At 40.7% G+C, this 20,303-nt stretch overlaps 1 protein-coding gene across 1 annotated transcript in view; it reads right to left on the reverse strand.

Moving 5' to 3' along the window:
- CPA6 (carboxypeptidase A6) overlaps positions 1-20,303 on the reverse strand; it is an 85,969-nt gene that overhangs the window by 39,780 nt on the left and 25,886 nt on the right. The window contains exon 2 of the mRNA XM_061342884.1: positions 8,403-8,478. Within this exon, the coding sequence (XP_061198868.1) occupies positions 8,403-8,478 (76 nt within the window). The remainder of the gene's footprint in view (positions 1-8,402; positions 8,479-20,303) is intronic.

The following is a 20,303-nucleotide window of genomic DNA, read 5'->3' on the forward strand; positions in this document are numbered from 1 at the left end:
GTGCAAAGTAATTTAAGTTTCTGATTGAGCACACTAGACATTTAATTGGCTCTAACTTTTCAATATTTATTTGCTTTTCAGTGGGCTGGTAAGAATAATTGTGCCAATAAATCAAGATTGATTCATAGGATTGCAGCAGCCGTAACACTGGCAGGAACAGAATGCGAACAATGCAGAGCTTGAAGTTTTGAGTTTTGCAGATCTTTGTGGAACTATAACACAGTAATGGTCTTGCCACTCTGCTTACACTGGTATAACTTTACACAGGGCTCTATACTGCAGAAAAGAAGTCATAGGCTATCCTCAAGAGAGTCGCTGAGGAAAATTGCATACACTATTAAGCGGTAATTGAACATCCGTTCTTACAAATACAGATGCCACTGGGTTAAGTATATTTGACAGACGTGAAACAGTCTTTAACAGACTCATTAAGAAGACCCAACCAAACCCCTATTTTGTTTCTTATTAAACTATTTATGGCTTGGTTCATTTTGTAGTTGTTGCTGCACTGCATGAGAAATGTAATAGTAATCCCTGGGTCTAATCCTGCTCCTACTCGGGCTGTGCTGATGACTTTGTTGAACTCAGGCTTTCTCACCAGTAAAAGAGAAAGCAGATTCCCCCATTCCAGAAAGTTCAGGCTTTCTGTGTCTTGTGAGAGCAATACACTCACTACATGGGCTCTCCTGTTCTATCTTGCATCTTCCTATTCAAGTTTTCCTGGAACATTTTCCTTCTGAGACTGGGAAGTGGTTTACAGATGCGTATTTTGATATACTGATGAATAACCTCTGCTGTCACCGATGTTCCCATATCTGACTGGAACCCTAACTATGAATTAGGGTAAAATCCGGACTGATGACTAAAGCATCTGACTATATAGATATATTTGCTGTATGTGCAAAGTAAAATACATGTAGTCCTGGCTACTGAGCTAACTCTCTCCTTCCATAAAGTAAGAATAGCTCCATTTGGGCAGAGAGGCTTTCTTACTGCATTTTCAGACAGGCTTTTTTTCTCTGAAGCCTTTTTTCAGCATTTGCCTATGGAGCTGTAAGCTGTCAGATTTATAGCCAAGTGATTCTTTTCCCCTATGAGATATGTTTCTGATTCCCTGAACTGCAATGACAGGATCAATTCAGGGATTACAATGGATAAGCAGCTGCTGTAAGGGCTAGAAAACAAACAAAAGGGAATGGAGTTGTGGCTTCAAGGGCTGCTATGCTGGCTCCTCACGAAGTTAAAGTGCCTGGCTGTGCCCAGGAATTTCTTTTGTGAGAGCTACTGAGGAATGAGTGGTGTAACTCTATTATGCCAGGAATGTTCACAGAGCAGTAGCTTCTTTGCTACCAATACAAACAGCCTCTATTCCAGTCAGGCATATGTCATAAAAAATGCTTGTAGATCACCAGTGAAGTAGACATTATCAGTCAAGGCTCAAATGAAGTAGTGCTTCAAAAATAATGCTTACAAAGGAGAATTCCAGAGAAGATAAACAGAATCTGCCAGGTCTGAGGACCTGAGCAAATCCTGGTTTCATTGCAAAGCACTTGGGAATGTGACATTTGCTTCTGTCAGTCAGGTCCAACAGAATTAAAACCATTAAAGGGCTCATAAATCAGCAACAGGCTCCTCAAATTGTTTTCTAAACAAGAATGAGTAGCGGACAATAGCCAGTCATTGGAGAGGTGTATGAAGCACAGGGACAATGGATGAACAAGAGGAGCCCAAGGGACAGAGAATGGGCAGTTCTGTAATACTCAGCGCATTGTGCTACTATCATGCTAAATATTTCTTTTGCTTGTCGATTAGTGTAATCATTTGCCTGCAAAAATGTATTTCTGGTCTTCAGCACTGTCAGGAACAAATATTTGTAATGTATCTACAAAAAGAGATAGTATTTATAAGAGCAAAGGACTGCAGCAGAACATCTAAAATTTAAGATCGGTGGCTGTAATTGTGTTAGAGCAGCAGACAGTCCAAAAACTGTGACAGTATAGCTAGGAAAATAAATAATTCCATGAGTTTGTACTCGAATTGCTAAAGAATTTGCTGCATTTTAGTCTATCACAACCACATGAAAATGTTCCTTAACACTGCTGTGCAAAATATTTGTATTCTTACATGAAAGTTGGAGGAGGAGCTCCACCGTCATTCACCCATGTCATACTCACTCATATCTGCCCTAGTGGTCTTTGGCACAGGGACTGTGGAAAAGGTGTTCAAGGTTCTGGGGTGGTTTGCTGAGCACAGTTACCAGGCTTTTGTTTTTCTTCCCCACAGAAAGGGAAAGAAACTTGATGTAGGAGCTGATGGCACCTCCAGCTGCTACTACCTTTGTCATGGTGAAAACCAGAAACTGGCGTGTCTTGCCTCAAAAAGAGCATGGTGCTCTCTTCCATGCCTGTCTCATTTCTTACTACCTCAGACACCCCTACTGCCCTAAGAAGTAGTTCCATACATGGAAGTGAACAATGCATAGGAGCTTTTGAGCCCCTGCTCTTCCTGACTGGATCAAGAGCAGTCATTGCCAGAGCCAAATGTGGCTGCTATGCAGGCCGGGATGGTTGTCCATCAGACTCAGTACGTTTAGGCTTTTTGCTTCATTACTGTGAATGACTTTTTTGGCTGAATACATGTAAGTTTAAGCAACTTTTCAGAACTCATAGCAGACAAATTTTAATCTGTGGGGCTGCCTATTTTCACTGCCATTGCAGGTCTACATGCTGTGTCCACCCCAACAGGGAAAAAAGCAATATTTTGTCACCTACAAGTTAACAGAACCAGCCGATGAAGGAATCAATTTATAATAATGATTAATAACAAAGCACTGTGGGCAATGGAGCTACAGACCAGAACTAATTTGTGGAAATTACTCAGCAAGTGATTATGACTAATGTGATTTGCCTTTGGGCAACCCAAGAAACAAAAGTTAAATGTGTGGAATGAAACATTCATTATCCATTATTCACTCAGTATAGGCACTGGCATTTGTACTGTAGCAGAGCCTATACACTTCAGGCAGGTTTCAGGGGTTTACTACACTGAACATTATATGGACTTTTTTTTTTCTTAAAAAAAAGTGGGGCAAAAATCCCTCCTAAGTAGCTCCAGATGCTAAATTTAAAAAGTCTAAAGGGATTACGCCTTCTGTAAAAGTGCATGAGCTAACATTACAGCTCAGGTATTGGTAGAAGAGCAGTCCTGTTTGAGATCAAAAGGTTTCCATGTGGATTAAAGCCTCTGAGTAATCATCCAGCTGCTTCTGTGGGTTTTGTTGCTTACGCTGTGGCTAGGCTGCCACTGCTGCTCAAATTAATTACTGGAGGCATATCCTAAGATACTTCAAACACATCAGGACATACAGCCACTTCCAAGATGATCCTTCAAGGATGTATCAAGTGTAGGTTTCTGTAAATGCTCATTCAAGAAAGGACTCATTTTGTGTCTGATCCTCTTCCCAAAAGGGATGGACCATGCAACCTGTTAACGTCTACAGCATTGGCATTATAGTGGAAGAAGGCAAAGCTCTCCCCACTTCTTTCCCCACTGCCCTTATGTTTCTTTCAGAAAGAAAGCAACTAGAGCAGACTGTAAATGACAAAGTCTACTCAGGAAAAAACCCAGTGTTTACCACAGTCATTAAGAAAGAGGCAAATAAAATGAATGAAAGATATGCTGCTACTCTTTTCAGTGCCCATTTATTTTCTTCCTCATCACTTTCCTTTTGTCCAGATTAGTGAGTGATAAGAAGGGGTATCTTTGCATTTGCTTTGTTCTCTGCCAGACACCAAAATACACTGCTTTGTAATAGGACCATCAGGATAATTTTTTCAAACTTCTTTGTGATGAAGCTTTTCAGAAGGATACACTCATTTGAACATCAGAGAAGAGTTTGCCTTTTAACTCTGCATTGTGAAAGGCCAGAAACCAAGGCTATGTGACTCTGCCTTATAAATGCAGATTTTAAAGGCAGAAGGAAATAGCTGGAATAAACACAGACCACTATGGGTCTATAGTAAAGCTTCCTCCACTAGGCACAGTGAGGAGGGAGCATGGGACAGGAGGCATTGTCTTCTCTTTCCTTACCAGCATAGATGATCCATTGTATGCAAGGAAAATTCTGCAACAAGAATACAATCCGTTTGTGCAAAATCTTCTCCGTGTTTGCACTATCCTGGGAATTTATTCAAAACATTTAAGTTGTGCATGGATCACACTAGGGCAAACCCCACGCTTGACTTCTGCACTGCAATACTTGTGTTTCTATGGGCTGACTAATGGAGACTAATGCTGACATTGCTAGACAGTGTGACTTTTGGTACTTTTGAAAGATACCTTACCTCTGATAGACCAGCTTGTCAGCATAGAGAAATGTATGTCTGAATTTTCATAGAATCATAGAACAGTTGGGGTTGGAAAGGACCTTAAGATCATCAAGTTCCAACCCCCCTGCCATGGGCAGGGACACCTCGCACTAAACCATGTCAACCTAAGGCCTTGTCCAACCTGGCCTTGAACACTGCCAGGGATGGAGCATTCACAACCTCCCTGGGCAACCCATTCCAGTGCCTAACCACCCTAACAGGAAAGAATTTCCTCCTTATTCCAATCTAAACTTCCCCTGTTTAAGTTTGAACCCATTGCCCCTTGTCCTATCACTACAGTCCCTAATGAAGAGTCCCTCCCCAGCATCCCTATAGGCCCCCTTCAGACACTGGAAGGCTGCTATGAGGTCTCCACGCAGCCTTCTCTTCTCCAGGCTGAACATCCCCAACTTTCTCAGCCGATCTTCATATGGGAGGTGCTCCAGTCCCCTGATCATTCTCGTGGCCCTCCTCTGGACTTGTTCCAACAGTTCCATGTCCTTTTTATGTTGAGGACACCAGAACTGCACACAGTACTCCAAGTGAGGTCTCACGAGAGCAGAGTAGAGGGGCAGGATCACCTCCTTTTACCTGCTAGTCACACTCCTTCTGATGCAGCCCAGGATACGGTTGGCTTTCTGGGCTGCAAGCACACACTGCTGGCTCATGTTCATTTTCTCATCAACCAGCACCCCCAAGTCCTTCTCCGCAGGGGTACTCTGAATCTCTTCTCTGCCCAGCCTGTAGCTGTGCCAAATTTTAACCCAAGTGCAGGTCTCCGTCTCACGTTGAGAATGAAAGTGACTCAACTCTTATTTTCACTGGCTTTTCTTGTTCTTCTAGTACTGACAATGCTGGAGAATATTGTCAGGCCATGTAATAACTCAGGTTGAAGTCTTCAAATGGCTTTAACTAAAACATTAACACTCTTCAATAGACCAACTACTTGCAGTTAATCCCAAAATACTTTCTCTGGAAAAAAAGTGAAATTGGTGTTATTTGATGGTTTTTAAGGTACAAAACTGCCGTGTCTTGGAAGAATTCTAGTTCCACCTTTATTTTTCCCTTGAGGGCCAGAGCATGTCATTAATATGACAGGTTGGTGTTAATTTACTACTCAAACCAAAATGGATTCAAAAGAGATGTGTCTTAAACCAGTTCTGGTTTTCTGATTCTAATATAGAAAAATCCGAAGCTCAGTCCTTGTAATCATAGTAATCTCGGCAACTCTGTTGACCCCTCTGTTCATATCTCTGTTATTCGTCAGGCATACTGTGTTACGACAGCATCAGGACTATATCTGGGCTTTGTCTGTAGCTCATTTTGCAGTTTTAGGTTTTGGGGTTTTTTTTTTTTTTGGTCTTCTTGGTCATTGTCTTCTTTGTCACTGTGTTCTATTTTTTCCTGAGCACATTATCCTCATTGCACTTAAAGACTCATGTTTAAAAAGCTGAATATAAGTCCTCTGTCAGTTCATTTTCCAACTCTGGAAGCCTGGGAATGGGGGAAAGACTGGGGAGACTGACAAGAAGACTTAAAAGACTGAAGTACTCTAACTACATGGTTCTTCATGTGAGCTGATGACTTGCAGCTGCTACTGACTGTTGCTGGTATTGTGAGTCCTTGACACTTCTAATAAGTGTCATTGTTGATCCAATCCTTCATAAGTGAATAATTTTAGATTTTTTTGGGGAGGGCTAAGATAATGATAAATTAATGTTAAATATTTCCATTCCATGCTAGCCCTCCAGATGTCTCTTTCTCTCTGACCCAATGTAAATGGAAGAGCTCCAAGACCCAAAATGCAGCTAAATCCATCCTATTTTCATGCAACTGGGTGTCAGTACCCTCTCTCTTTTTTGAATCTTCCTTTCGACTTCCTCAGCTTACTATCTCATCAGAATCAATCACTTTCTAATGAGCTAGTCAGATTCCAATGCAGTTTGCCAAAATTTTATTATCCTGCTCTGTTATAACATGCAATTATTTATTCAAGTTTCTACTGCTCCCACTTTGATGGAACTGGGTGAAGGAATATCTTTCTGGGAGCCTAAGGGAGCTCTGTAATAAGAAACAGTTGCAGGAGGGTGAGTAACCCTCTTGCTTTGCAGAGCTTGCAATATGAGGAGAAAGGAAAAAGCACATGTGGTCCCTCTTTATGTTCCAGCATCAGGGAGAAGAAATTAATGCAAATACCAGCTTCCACATGTATTTCCTGGGTTTATGGATAGATTTTATTTTTTTTTTTTCCTAACTGGGAGTAAAACAATTATGCTTTTTGGGGACATACAGTAACATTCACAGTTGAGGGCTAGGCCCTTAGTAAGTACTGCAGAAACAAATATATGACAATATTCTCTAAGGGAGTTGGGTATTACAGTAGAAAGTCCTGTATTACATAGCATTGCAACACTGCCTCTGTTGAACATTAAAATTCCTCATGCAATGTGCACTGGTTGGATGTCTTGAGAATGGGATTTACAAAAGACAGCATCTTGAGTGGAGAACTCATCGAACATGTCATTAAGAAGCACAGAGGTGAAGAAGATAGCCTTAGCCATCCTACTTAAACCTAGTAAGGCATCCATGTCTTGACTGCATTAAGCTGCCTCCTGGGCTGAGGTACCTCAGGTAGCTCTGTCCACTTCCTTAAAAAATGGTAGCAAGAAGGCTTTGTCATAACTGAAAGATGGAATGCTTTTCATGCAGTGTGAGAACTCTTCTGAGATCTTCATTTTGTTTGATTTGATATGCGGACTGAGATTTGATTTACTTGTATCCCAGATGTTAACTATTAGACTAGAAAATTATATGCACCTTCATTCTTTGCCTCAGTGAGAACACAGTCATTTACATGAGGTTTCAACAATGAAGGCAGAGATACATCACAGGCTGCCTAATATTTTGCTGGCCTTGAAGACAGTGAGCAGTCCAGAGGTTTTTTTGCACATGCTCCCAGCACTTTGGTACCACTGGTGTTCTGTGACCCAAAAATGCATGTCACAGGACTGCCAAAGTTACCATGTTCCTTTGTCTATGTCCATAGAACTCTTTCAGCCAGACAAACGATGGCTTGAGTTTGCTGTGTCAAATGACTTTAGCTTGTGCCCATGCCGCCTGGAAGGCTGCCCATCAAACTCATTTACCTTCATAGGTGCAGGGAAAAGTCAACTGTTGCCCATTGGGCTCAAGCAGACTATGAACTAACACAGGGGAAGAGGCAGAGCCTGGGACTTGTGTTCAGCTCCTGGAACAAGCTCAACATTGTCATCAAGCTGTTACTTCACTGGATATGCTCTGGCTGGGCTGCATTTTGGAGATTATTAACGAGGCTTGTACCTCCCCCAGTGCCTGAGGGCAGCGCATGTGCACGGTGTGGTCCTTCCCATGCTGTTGCAGGAGCCAGAGACATGTATTACAGGTACTCCCCATCTTCCTCTGACATAATGGGCCACATGCTGGAAAGGCTGCCTATGCCTTCATTAGTTGTGACAACAAAGCAGCACACTGCAGAGTCCTTTTATGCTTGCTGCTACAGCGGCATCATTGATTTTCATTTATATCTTCAGGAACAGGACAGGGAAGAAAGTTTCTGGCTTGCTAATGAGACTTTTAGACACTCTTAACTGCCCCTAGAAAATTATTCTACCAGAGAGATCCTAAAACTGAAGCCATTTCCTTTTACCTACTCCCATGTGTGTTCACATCTTGAATTAACTCAGTGTTTTAAATAAAACCATCAGCCAGATAATGAAGCACGCAACTATGCACGCTAGCAAGTGGAAGAGCAAAAAAAAAAAATTTGTAAGTATGGTACCTATATTATTTTAAAGCAATAAGTGTTTCTTGTTAAAACTGTTAGGCATGGTGAATCCAATTCCTATGCTATTTTATTGGGAAATTAGGAATTTAATGGGCAAAGGCTGCTTTTCAGTACATAAAATAGCTTGAAGTGCAAAATGAAAGGCATGTCAGTCAATCCACTACAGTCTTCAACAAAGAACAGAAAAGGAAGATGAAAATAATGATACTCACCTTAAGCCTGTTAAATGCAGCCCTCAGGATCTGCGTTTCCCTCTTGCTCTCAGGAACAACTCGTATGACTTTATCACTGCCAATAACAGAACATTGAATTGATACCTTAATGCTCTTTGCAGCAGCACAATGCAACAGTAAATAGGTTCAGATAGATACTGTACTTTCACTCTTTTTCAGTATCTGCAAAATATTGGGTGAACTGGAGCTCTGCTTCTAAAATTGCTCCCTGGTTATGCACTTACATGGAGGTGATTTGCTCTTTACAGATTAGGGTGTCAGCTTGACCCTCTGTTTCTGTATAAATGCTTTTGTTCATTCCTTCTAATATAAAACATTCAGGCTGACATCTTCCATACTGAATGTCTGTCTCAGATCAAAACAATTTTGTTATTTTCCAAAACAATCTTTTTCTGAGGACAAGATTATGTAAGGTACATTGCTTTTGTATGTTTAAACATTTAATGGGCTTTGAAGAGCCCACTGTTCTTATACATTAAAGAGGGGACTTGACTTCAGAAGAGAGGTGACCTTCATATCAGGGACATGCCTTTTGCTTTATCCATTAAAGCTTGCACAAATTTTGTGAAGAAAATAGCTCTTCATACATGCTCAGAAGGTTCTAGATAATAGCAGCTCATTTTATGCACTTTCTTTAGCAGATCTCAATGAACACAACTTTGCAAAGATGACACAAGAAACCAAATAGCTGTCCTTTCAATGACCACCATCCATGTCACGAACAATGGGAAGCTGGAAACCATAGGGGGTTTTCCATATAGGAGGTAATCATGCACCTAAGACATCATCATCATATTCCATACACAAGAGGAATTAAATAAATTTTTGTGGCCAGTGGTAATTCCAGCATTTTCTTACATTCTGAGGTTTTGAATTTGTACTGTTGATAATCACTGCTTCCCCTCTTCCAAGAGATCCCAGAGGTTGTGCATTTCTTTGTTTCTATAGTTCCATCCACTAGCCAGAATCTCCCTTAAAAAAAAATTCTTTATCTCCAGTTTCCTCATTACCTGGTAATTTTGTGCAGTAGAATTTCCTTTGTCACTAGGAGAAGTTTGTCCCTTAAATGTATTGTGAATTCTCCTACCTTCCTGAAGCTTCTGAGTCTGATCAGAAGATATATAATCAATTAGAAGCAACACTGGTGAGTGTGCATGTGCCAGCCTCACTGTTTTAGGAAGGCTCCCAAGCTGCTGCTGTCCTCAGCAAGAGGCACCTGGCCTTGCCTTTGGTGTACTGCAGCTACAGCTTTGGTAGCACTCACTTTTTGTTGCAAGAGCCCTTAATACATATATAGGTAACCATTAAATATTGTCAGTAAGCGGTTCAGAAGAATGCACTGGTTGTTGGATTTAGTACTACTAATAAATACTGAATTCTGAAACAGCTTACTCCACCTCTTTTTGGCACTCCTTTTCCCTTCCCCCATTCTTCTTTAGTCTTTTCTCTCCAGTCAGCATCTGCTCCAATTGGTTAGCCTTTGGTCCTTCTTTCTGTCTGAGCCCTCCAGTTTTGGTTTTCACCCTTCTTGAGTTTTTCCTGCAGACAGGTCCCAAGCCTTAAAACTCCTAAGTCTTCCAACAGCTTCATAACCTGAAAGTTTTCGGTTCAGTTAGACTCCAGGTTATGGCTGCAATATCACTGATGTACCCAGAGATGCAGAGCTCAGTTCATTGTGCTTGGCTGCTGTTGACCTTACTTGACAAATGTCTATGCCTAAGCAGGTAGATTTCCGAAAGCACTCATGTTAAAATCTGGCAGCTCTAAAATGTTAGGGGAAAATACTATGCTTCCAAGTGAAGTTTAACTTCCTGTACAGAAACATGGAGATAAAGGAATAAACCTCTTGGAGTACTACAACTGCTGCATCTTTATGAGAAAAATAGATGCTTTTAATTTATCATGCATGCTGCAGAAATATTCTTTCCCATTACTCATTTCTTTCAGAGTATTGAATTGCTGTTAGAAGGAAATGGGTATGAAGAAGTAGTGATTGCCCAGGACATGTGAAGGTGAAGTAACTAATAAAGATTCATTGGACATTTCTGGAAGGACTAAGACAATTGACATATGAAAACCAGATTTTAAAGAAATAAATAGTTAAGCATGTGTTATGCATCTGTAATGGAATTTTGAAGGAACAGATATCACTTAGGTACAATCTTGAATTAATACACATCACTCCAAACTGTCTTGGATTAGCTCAGCAACTCTGTCATTTCCCATATGATGAAAGACCTGCCTTAAAGAGGAAAATATTGGTGCTGTGACAGATTGATCATTTGACACATTGTTGGGAAATGCCTCAAGCTGTGGCTGGATCTGCTGCTGGAGATCTCATAGGAAGCAGTTCAGCATACTGGCACTGTTAGTGTTTTATGAAATGATGGTTAAGTCATTATGACAAGGTAGTTGTTTTTTTTATTTTTTATTTTTTGTGCATGGAAAATGCAGGAATACAACAAATTCCTGAAAACTATCTGCTAACACACTTCTATAGCTAGCCAGCCAGTGGATAATCATTATATGTACTTCAGAAAGGCAGATACCAAATCTGGATTTACTCCTGATATCTACCAGTCAAAGAACATAGTCCTAAGGTTATTTTTTAGCTTTACATTTCAAACTAAAGAAATCAAACTATTACCTTAAACATTATGTAAAGTGATAGGACAAGTGGTAATGGGTTCAAATTTAAACAGGGGAAGTTTAGGTTAGATATGGGGAAGAAGACCTTTACTGTGAGGGTGGTGAGGCACTGGAATGGGTTGCCCAAGGAAGTTGTGAATGCTCCATCCCTGGTGGTGCTCAAGGCCAGGTTGGACAGAGCCTTGGGTTGACATGGTTTAGTGTGAGGTGTCCCTGCTCATGTGCTCATGCAGGGATCTGGTGAGACCACATCTGGAATATTGTGTCCAGTTCTGGGCCCCTCAGTTTAAGAAGAACAGGGACCTGCTGGAGAGAGTCCAGCGCAGGGCAACTAAGATGATTAAGGGAGTGGAGCATCTCCCTTATGAGGAAAGACTGAGAGAGCTGGGTCTCTATAGTTTGGAGAAGAGAAGATTGAGGGGTGACCTTATTAGTGTATATAAATATATAAAGGGAGAGTGTCACGAGGATGGAACCAGGCTCTTCTCAGTGGCAAACAATGAAAGGACAAGGGGCAATGGGTACAAACTGGAACACAAGAGGTTCCACTTAAACTTGAGAAGAAACTTCTTCTCAGTGAGGGTGACAGAACACTGGAACAGGCTGCCCAGGGAGGTTGTGGAGTCTCTCTCTGGAGACATTCAAAACCCGCCTGGACACGTTCCTGCGTAACCTTATCTAGGTGTTCCTGCTCCCGCAGGGGGATTGGACTAGATGATCTTTTGAGGTCCCTTCCAATCTCTAACATACTGTGATACTGTGATACTGTGATCTTTAGGTTCTTTCCAACCCTAACCATTCTATAATTCCATTATCCATTGAATTTAGTGTAGAAATCTAACAACCTTTCCAGTATTTAAAAGCCAACAACAAAATCTTCCAGATTACGGCCTAATGTGGCTGACAAATGGCAGCTGCACCTCAAACACTCAGAACCACCCCCTGGTGAAGTTCCCTGCTATCCCTCATGTCTAGCTGCTGAGGAGAAAGAAGCAAGTGCTCATTTATACATATAGGAAAATGTATGTATACATGCAGATGTATGTCAGCTGTCTCCTGATTTATGCAGATACGGTTATTTTTATAACCATAATCTCTCCAAATTTTTTTTTAAGGTCTGTTTTAAATTTTCTAAACAAACAGTAAGATGGGGTATGTTTTGTAGAAATTAACACGGAACTTTATACCTAGCAGGACAAACATCCAGTTTACCCCTAGCAACTAGGCTAATCGGATTTAAAGCTAGGACTTAGTGGGGTCATTTGAATTTTGTGTAAACACAGTTGAAAGCCTTTGCACAGGGCAATACACAAGCTTTATGAAATGAACTGGGCAGCTAAGAGTTGTGAGCAAAGGGTAGAAGCCAAACTGCTGGCGTCCCCAGGGACAGCCTTGTGTCTGAGCAAAATGGGTGACTGCTGTTGGCTAGCACTCACATGAATGGCTTTTTTTTTTTCTCTTCATTGCACGGCTGCTTTTGAAACACAAAATACGCTACACGGGCCTGGGAAGGGGGATCTTCCCTGCCACCAACGGGGTCTAAAACCTACTGGCTTATTTCTTTGGCTCTTTTCATTTACTTTCTTTTTTCCATTTACTTCATAGTTTTGTCTATGAACAGACCAGATGGATTCAATGAAACCATTCTGCAGCATGTATACAACTTCTTTACTGATGGAATTAGTAGTTCTCTCTCATGCAGCTTTCCTGCTGAAGTCCCACAAAATGGACTGCATTTATGTACATTCCTCATTTCCTTCAGGAAAATCTTTCTTACTGTTTTATTTTCCTGGCTAATGTGAACCTTAATCAGCTCTCTCCTCTCCCATGGAATTCAATAAAAGTATGTTTACAAAGGCTTTGCAAGTATTTTAAACACAATTTGAGGAATGATATGTTATAAATCAAGTATCTATAGAAAAAATGTAAAGAAAATAAATCCCTGTTTACAAGAAGCCATTCTTAATGGTAGAGAAGGGATTATAGAGCTCAAGAACAAGCTGCCATAGCTGTTTCACTTTAGTGGTTCATTAACGCTTGGGAAATAGTTACACACTGAAAGACATGTGAAAAAGGCTACAGCATGAAAGCCTCTCGTCAGCTCCCAATATGCCATCAGATATCATTTGTGATGAAAGATCAACTGCTTCATTCCCTTTTCTCTGCTAAACACTTCTGCCAGTCAGAATGTTAAGAAATATTCAAATGTTTATTTTTTTAACTCTCTCTGTTACTAGGATGAAGGGTTCCAAATGGGGACTCAATACTGTTACAAAAACTACTCCCCGAATTAAGGTTGGGATTCTTCCTGAAATCTGATGGAGCTACCTGGAAAGGGAACTTTACAAAACTTCCCAACCCCTTCTTTATGGTTTTCTCTGTTACAGCAGATGCTGATCCAAAGAGAAGAGAGTACCATTTGTATTTTCTAGATAGCATTATCTGTTTTTTCTGCCTTTTAGTGATTAAGGCAGGAAAACTGATTTTATTTGTGGTATAAGGAAGGGCTAGCTAATCTATAATTTTGAATGAAACAGATTTGCCTGTGTAATGGAGTCAGAAATGCTGAGGAGGCAAAATACTTTATTGCATGATATTTATCAGTATGGCACAGATGACTTCTCTGAAAACTGAATCTATGCGCAGTTGCCTGCTAATTCCCAGGCATGAGAACGTCTGAATTTCACAGACATCTTTCAGGTGAAAAAGTTTCCTACTTTACACAAGCAGGAAACTTTAGTGACTAAACCAATTCTGTATTACTAGCACTCTTCTTTCAAACAGCTTTATTCCAGAGAAGATGATCTGGAAAGGTGAATGCCTGCAGAAATTCCGGGTTTTGTTCCAACTAAGGAGCAATGCCTTTCCAAGGAAAGCTGGCCTCCGATGACTTGGGAACATTGGAATATGTGGCTACCTAGCTTAAACAGAAAGTAGGAATCAGCTGCTTCGGTGCATGTCTCTGTCCTGGACAAAAAAAAAAAGTGTATGGTAATGGATACCATCTTGCTTCTCCAACTGTCATTTAGTCATATTTAAATAGAAAAGAGAAAGAAAGTTACTAAGGGCAGAAAATAAAGTAAGAAGTAACAAGACAAACATATACTTAAGAGAAACAAACAGGCCAAAGTAAGAAAGTAAACAACAAGGAGATAAGATAGGACAAGAGGTAGCAGCTTCAAGTTGTGTCAGGGGAGGTTTAGATTGGACAAATTTCTTCACTGAAAGGGTGATCAAGCATTGGAGCAGCCTGTGCAGGGAAGTGGTGGAATCACCATCCCTGGAAGTGTTCACAAACAGTGTAGATGAGGCCCTCAGTGGCATGGTTTAGTGGTGGTCTTGGCTGTGCTGGGGTAAAGGTTGGACTCCATGATCTTAAAGGTCTTTTCAAACCTAGTTGAGTCTATGATTCAATGAATCTATGAACTGTGCAGGATTAAGGTATGCAAAACATTGGGAGATGACCATTTTATCCCAAGGCGGAGGCTGCAGTAATCTGCTTAAATGAAACAGCATGTATACTCACTTGAATTCACTTCCTAAGAAATATATTATGATAACATGTTTGCATGGAAGAGCTAATGATTGTTTAGCTTGGATAGAAACCTTCCAGTGACACACCATATCAAGCACAGCTACTTTTAGAGAAAGGACCATCATCATTCCAGTAAAAAATTACTGAAAAGAATTTCTGCTGTAACCCCATCTGCTTACTTATTCCCAAAGCTCGTATATCTCTCCAGTGTGTTGCTCTGCACTTTGTAAGGAAGTGATAAGTAGATGGTGATGTTCTTAGGCCTGGCATGGTCCTGACAGTACCACAATGCGTATGTGTCTGTCTGAGTGCTCCCCTGCCCAAACAAGAAAGCTTCTCCCCACCCTCCCTCTTCATCCTGACTGCAGAGGCATGTTGGACTTGTGTGGTGTGGCTGCACAAGTTTGGTTTACTGTCCTGATTAGGTTGTAGCAATCAAGACAGTGCCCCTGCACAGACCTGATTACATCAGTTGCATATGTCTTTATCCCCTTTTCTGTTCTTGACCCTCCCTTTCACCATGCTTGGACCTTGTTTTCTCTCTCCATCTCCTCCCCCATAAACAACGCAGCCCAAATACTTTTTCCCAGTTGAATCATAGAATAGTCAGGGTTGGAAATGATCTTCAGATCATCAAGTTCCAAACCCCCTGCCATGGGCAGGGACACCTCACTCTAAACCATGTCACCCAAGGCTCTGTTCAACCTAGCCTTGAACACTGCCAGGGATGGAGCATTCACAACCTCTCTGGGTAACCCATTCCAGTGCCTCACCACCCTAACAGGAAAGAATTTCCTCCTTATATCCAATCTAAACTTCCCCTGTTTAAGTTTTAACCCATTACCCCTTGTCCTATCACTACAGTCCCTAATGAAGAGTCCCTCCTCAGCATCCCTATAGGCCTCCTTCAGATACTGGAAGGCTGCTATGAGGTCTTCACGCAGCCTTCTCTTGTCCAGGCTGAACAGCCCCAACTTTCTCAGCCTGTCTTCATATGGGAGGTGCTTCAGCCCCCTGATCATCCTCATGGCCCTGCTCTGTCTTGTTCCAACAGATCCATGTCCTTTTTATGTTGAGGACACCAGAACTGCACATAATACTCCAAGTGAGGTCTCACAAGAGCAGAGTAGAGGGGCAGGATTGCCTCCTTCGACCTGTTGGTCACGCTCCTTTCGATGCAGCCCAGGAAATTGGTCCCAGCTTTGCTACATCTATACCCAAATTTGGTATTTCTAAGGAATCTCAGCCTTATGTGGTACTACTGACAGGGTTATCTAGGCATGTTTGCTTGCAAAATGTCCCCAGTACCCTCCTTCAATTACCTGTGAAAGTCAACCATTTCTCACATAATTCCTCCTTTACCTACCGTAACATCCAGCTGTCCTCTACAGCACTATCTGAAATTTTGTCAGCATCTTACATTGTCATACCCAGAAATTTCTCATGTCATGTCCCATACTGTATCCACATCCTAATCAGTTACCATAACCCCAGACCAGCGTCTGGTCCACAGCCACAGCCCCTGTCCTCCTCTATGATAGAAGTCCACACAGAAGCTGATACACTTTTCTGAACTTCAAAACTACTTCAGCTCATTCTAAGCCCCACGCGCATTTTCAGACAACCGCAGCAGCTATTTACAAACTAAGTATCCTGGGACTCTGCAAAACAGATTTGCTCTTGACCTCAGTCAAATCAAAGAAAGAACACCAGGTCTGAATGAGGGATGTTACAGAATTTAGGTATGAAGAGCAGAAGGCTGAAGGGTAAATAGTTCAGTATTAGAGGTCTACATTAGCCTTCTCGCACAGCGATTTCCTTTATGACCCTGAGCAAACCATCACAGGTAATCTACAAGTGAGGTTAGGTGCTGGCTTGCCTGAAGGTTTCTTATATTGAGCTCCATATGTTTAATATCCACATCCCTGGCTGCCTTTCAGTTGTAAAAAACCACATTGTGTGGCTAGAGATATTTGCTGGTAGACAGGTTTGTTTGGTCCCTCTCTGCCCCAACTGTTCGAATGGCCTGAGCAAGAGTCTGGGCTCTGTTCTGGTGGATGTGCTTGAAGCACGGGTACTTGCAAAAGCATGACAATCAGCCTGACTCTGCAGCTGAGGGCACACTTGCCTGTAAAGAATGATGGACTAGCTTAGACTTAAAGCTGTGTTTAGCTGACTGTGTAAATATGGCCAAGCTCTCCCCCCATAAATGGGGATGACAGCATCTTTTAAACTTGTGGGGGTATTGAGACAATAAATAAATTCATGACTTTAAGCTTCCAGATGGCTATGGTAATGGAGCAATGGAGGGACCACAGATGGAAAGCAGTAAATACACGTTTTACAGAAGCTAAAGAACAAAATTCTGCAACTCTTTTAAGTCTTGAAGCATTGTTCATTTACACCACAAACTTCAATAGTGTCACAAGCACTGTAAGAGATCATCTCCAAGCCTAGAAAGATATCAAACCTCCAGTGGCCCACAAGTTTGACTTGTTACATGGCTCTCAGTTTCCTCTGCTTGCCTTTGATCTTAGTAGAGAGAAACAGATATATACAGACATGTACAATGCTGAGAAATGGGCCAGCATTCTTCAAAACCCATTATCTATTACAGACACACGCACAAAGTAGAAGAGCAATTTATTTGTTCTAATGGTTATATTTTCCCCACAAGTTATCAAAGACTGTACTGAATGAAACTGGACGAAGGCATCAGTTGCCCAGCAGGTCCTGAAATGTCTCAGAAAGACAGTAAATGCCATTGCTCATGAAGCACTCACTCATGGTGGGAAAATTAAAATCTTCATTTCTGCCTGGTCACCTGAAAACTACATTCTTTCTCAAAAATTTAAACCCCTTGGCAACTTTACTTCTATTCCAGCCAGAACACCATCACACCATGTGGACATGGCTTTGGCTTTTCTAATAAATCTTGAGACCTACAAAATCTAGACAAATATGCACTTACAATGCAAGCGATGTTAAGCTACAATTTACGTATTTTAAAAAATATAATAAAAGTGCTTTATTATTTGGTGCTACTCCTTTGCATCTTTTTTTTTTTTCAACTTCATACAATGCCTAGGACCTTCCTTGAATAAATAACTTGAGAAAAAAAAAATGGAGATAAAGAAAAAAATCTTTGTATTTTTGTAAAGCATATAGAATGAGGGATAAAGGCATGAACCAATTTCTGCTGCTTAATGGGACAAAGTCTAGAAGTATTTGGTTATTCCTGATAGGCAATCTCTTGAGCTCAATTTAAGACCTTGATCCTCAAGCTTTCATGAATGTATAAAGGATTTTAGCATTAGCAGGAGGAAGTCTGTACTCATTCCTGTACTTGGCGCAGAAACACAAATAACTGGTGAGTGTATGAGTTTGTAAGTGTATAAAAATGAGATCAGAGGAATTGCCTCATACATATTTTAAAAAGTAAATGTCAAGATGGTGAGCTTAGTTTTAATTTAGGGCTTATCATTAGTGATTTCTATGCATTTATTCATTTATGCAAGTTACAGCAAGAAAGATGAAAATACTTATGGAATAAAAAAATATTATGGCATGAAATACTGTTGCATCAAGATGTCAGTAGCATGTTAAGTTCCCCAAACTATTCAGTCATGACAACTACCTAGTTTGCTTTCACAGAGTGATTTTGTATTTTAATTCATACAAAGAACACCTTTAATGTCACCATACAAATAAAGGACAACCAGTGTGTGGCTCTCCACAGTTTTGCAGGAGGACAGGATCCATAGATTTCAAAGTTGCAGAAGGATGCAAAGGTGCAAGACGCCAGTGGGAGTACGCACTGGAAGTAACCTACATCGTTGGGGGGCCAGTATACACAAATCCCACCAAATGGGCTTTTCATTTAGCATTGTCAGGTTTTGTGCAATAAAATGTTTTGGTAAATTTGGAAATGTTGGAATTTTGGATGCTTAATTATATAATGGGTTTTCTTTAAATCAACCTTCAAAAATATTTATTGAAATAAATATGAAAATAAAAGTTTAATCTATTTTCAGTGAACACAGAAACCAAATGTGTGAGGCAGGGGGAGAGAGAAGTAATTTTCATGAAAAAGATTGGGTTCCTGATCCGTCATATCACAGGAATCTAGAGTTTTTAAGAATCACACATTTAAAAGTGCAGCAAAAATTTTGTACCACCTATACTTCAAATTACAGGGTATCCACTGAACCATCATTTCTTACTGATATCAGTCCAACCACCTGTGATGGCAAATTAAACATGCATGAGCCTGCAGCATGAAGTGTTATTTTATTAACTGTAACAGATTTTTATAATTTTCAGATAAATTCAGATTTTTTTTTAACGTGAGAGTTCAAAACAGCATTTTGGAACTAGATTTAGTACTACAAAGAGAAGCCTCATGACTCACAGCGTGTCCTCTCTTAAGGACCACTTTTCTATGGTGATGAATTTATAGACAAGGTTCGGAAACTCTTCACAGTGGAACATTTTTAACATACAAACAGGAAAGCACTTATGCAGCTGCTCCACACAGCTTTATGGGTGCCTATAGTCTTTTTGCTTATACATACAATTAGGCTAGTTTCATGCTCTTTAACTTATTGTCTGAGCCTTTTTGGTCGGAAATATGGGTTTTAAATCCTGTTATACCTTATCCCATTTGCTTCTCATATTACAGGAATTATGTGATAATCTGCCCAAAGGGAAGAAGTCTCTGGATAGCCAGTGCTTGCCACCCTGGTACATGCAAGCAGCCCTCCCAGCCACACTCACTGCTCACAGGCAAGTAGCTATTCAGGTTACTGCTTGCAGCACTCCTATCAGTATTTTGTCAAAGGCATAAATAAGAAAAAAGACAGAAATTATATGGTGATATTTCAGTGGTACCAATTCTAGGTCTGCATGTAAATATGCATGTCACCTTAGGCAGAGGTACAACTAATAGTACACCTAACTTCTTGCAGGATCTGAACATTAGGAGGTATTTGTATGTATCGACAAAACAACAAGCAAAAACCATGTTTAGCGTGATCATCATGAATATCTCCTTCTTCCTTATTTCTTCCTGTGAAAATCAGGACAATAGCCATATAGAAGTGCCCTTGCTTTGGTAACCTCTCTTTTGAACACACTAGATTTTGCTGGGTTATTTTTAAGGAAGGTGGAAAGCATTTTTATTGTTGTCGTTGTTGGGTTTTATTTTTCAATTTTTATTTTCTTTTAAAAGTAAAGCGATTTTAAGTAGCAGTAAGAGCGATTCAGATGCCCCCATGGAAAGCCTGACATCAGCTGTATTTAGGAGCTGGGGGGTGGAAGCCAACCAGACTCACTTTGCTGGACATGGGTTTCCCTTCAGAAAGACTGTGCAAGACTCCCAGTGCCTTTCCATTTGTCTAGCCCATCAAAATACTACATTTATCCATGCGTTTTTATAGCTACAAATTTAGGTTCCAGCCTGGCACAAGGTTTCCCGGGGGCAGACAACCCATGCAACATTGTGATGAATAGGACTGATATTCATGCTGGCCAATTACTTATCAAGGTGGGCTGCCACACATTTTATTGCTCATTCAGATGGATCTTGCCTGTTTTGTTTTTTTAGCATCAAAAGTGAAAGCTTAAACAAACAATCAAACAAAATTGCTAAGTAATGTAGAGCAAGTGGTGGGAAGGATTAGAGAGGAGGGCTTCCT

Source organism: Neopsephotus bourkii, unplaced genomic scaffold (assembly GCF_033783945.1).
Source record: "Neopsephotus bourkii isolate Nb327-2 ecotype Australia unplaced genomic scaffold, CSIRO-AGI_Nbou_v1 NB_1820, whole genome shotgun sequence".
Classification (NCBI taxonomy): Eukaryota; Metazoa; Chordata; class Aves; order Psittaciformes; family Psittacidae; genus Neopsephotus; species Neopsephotus bourkii.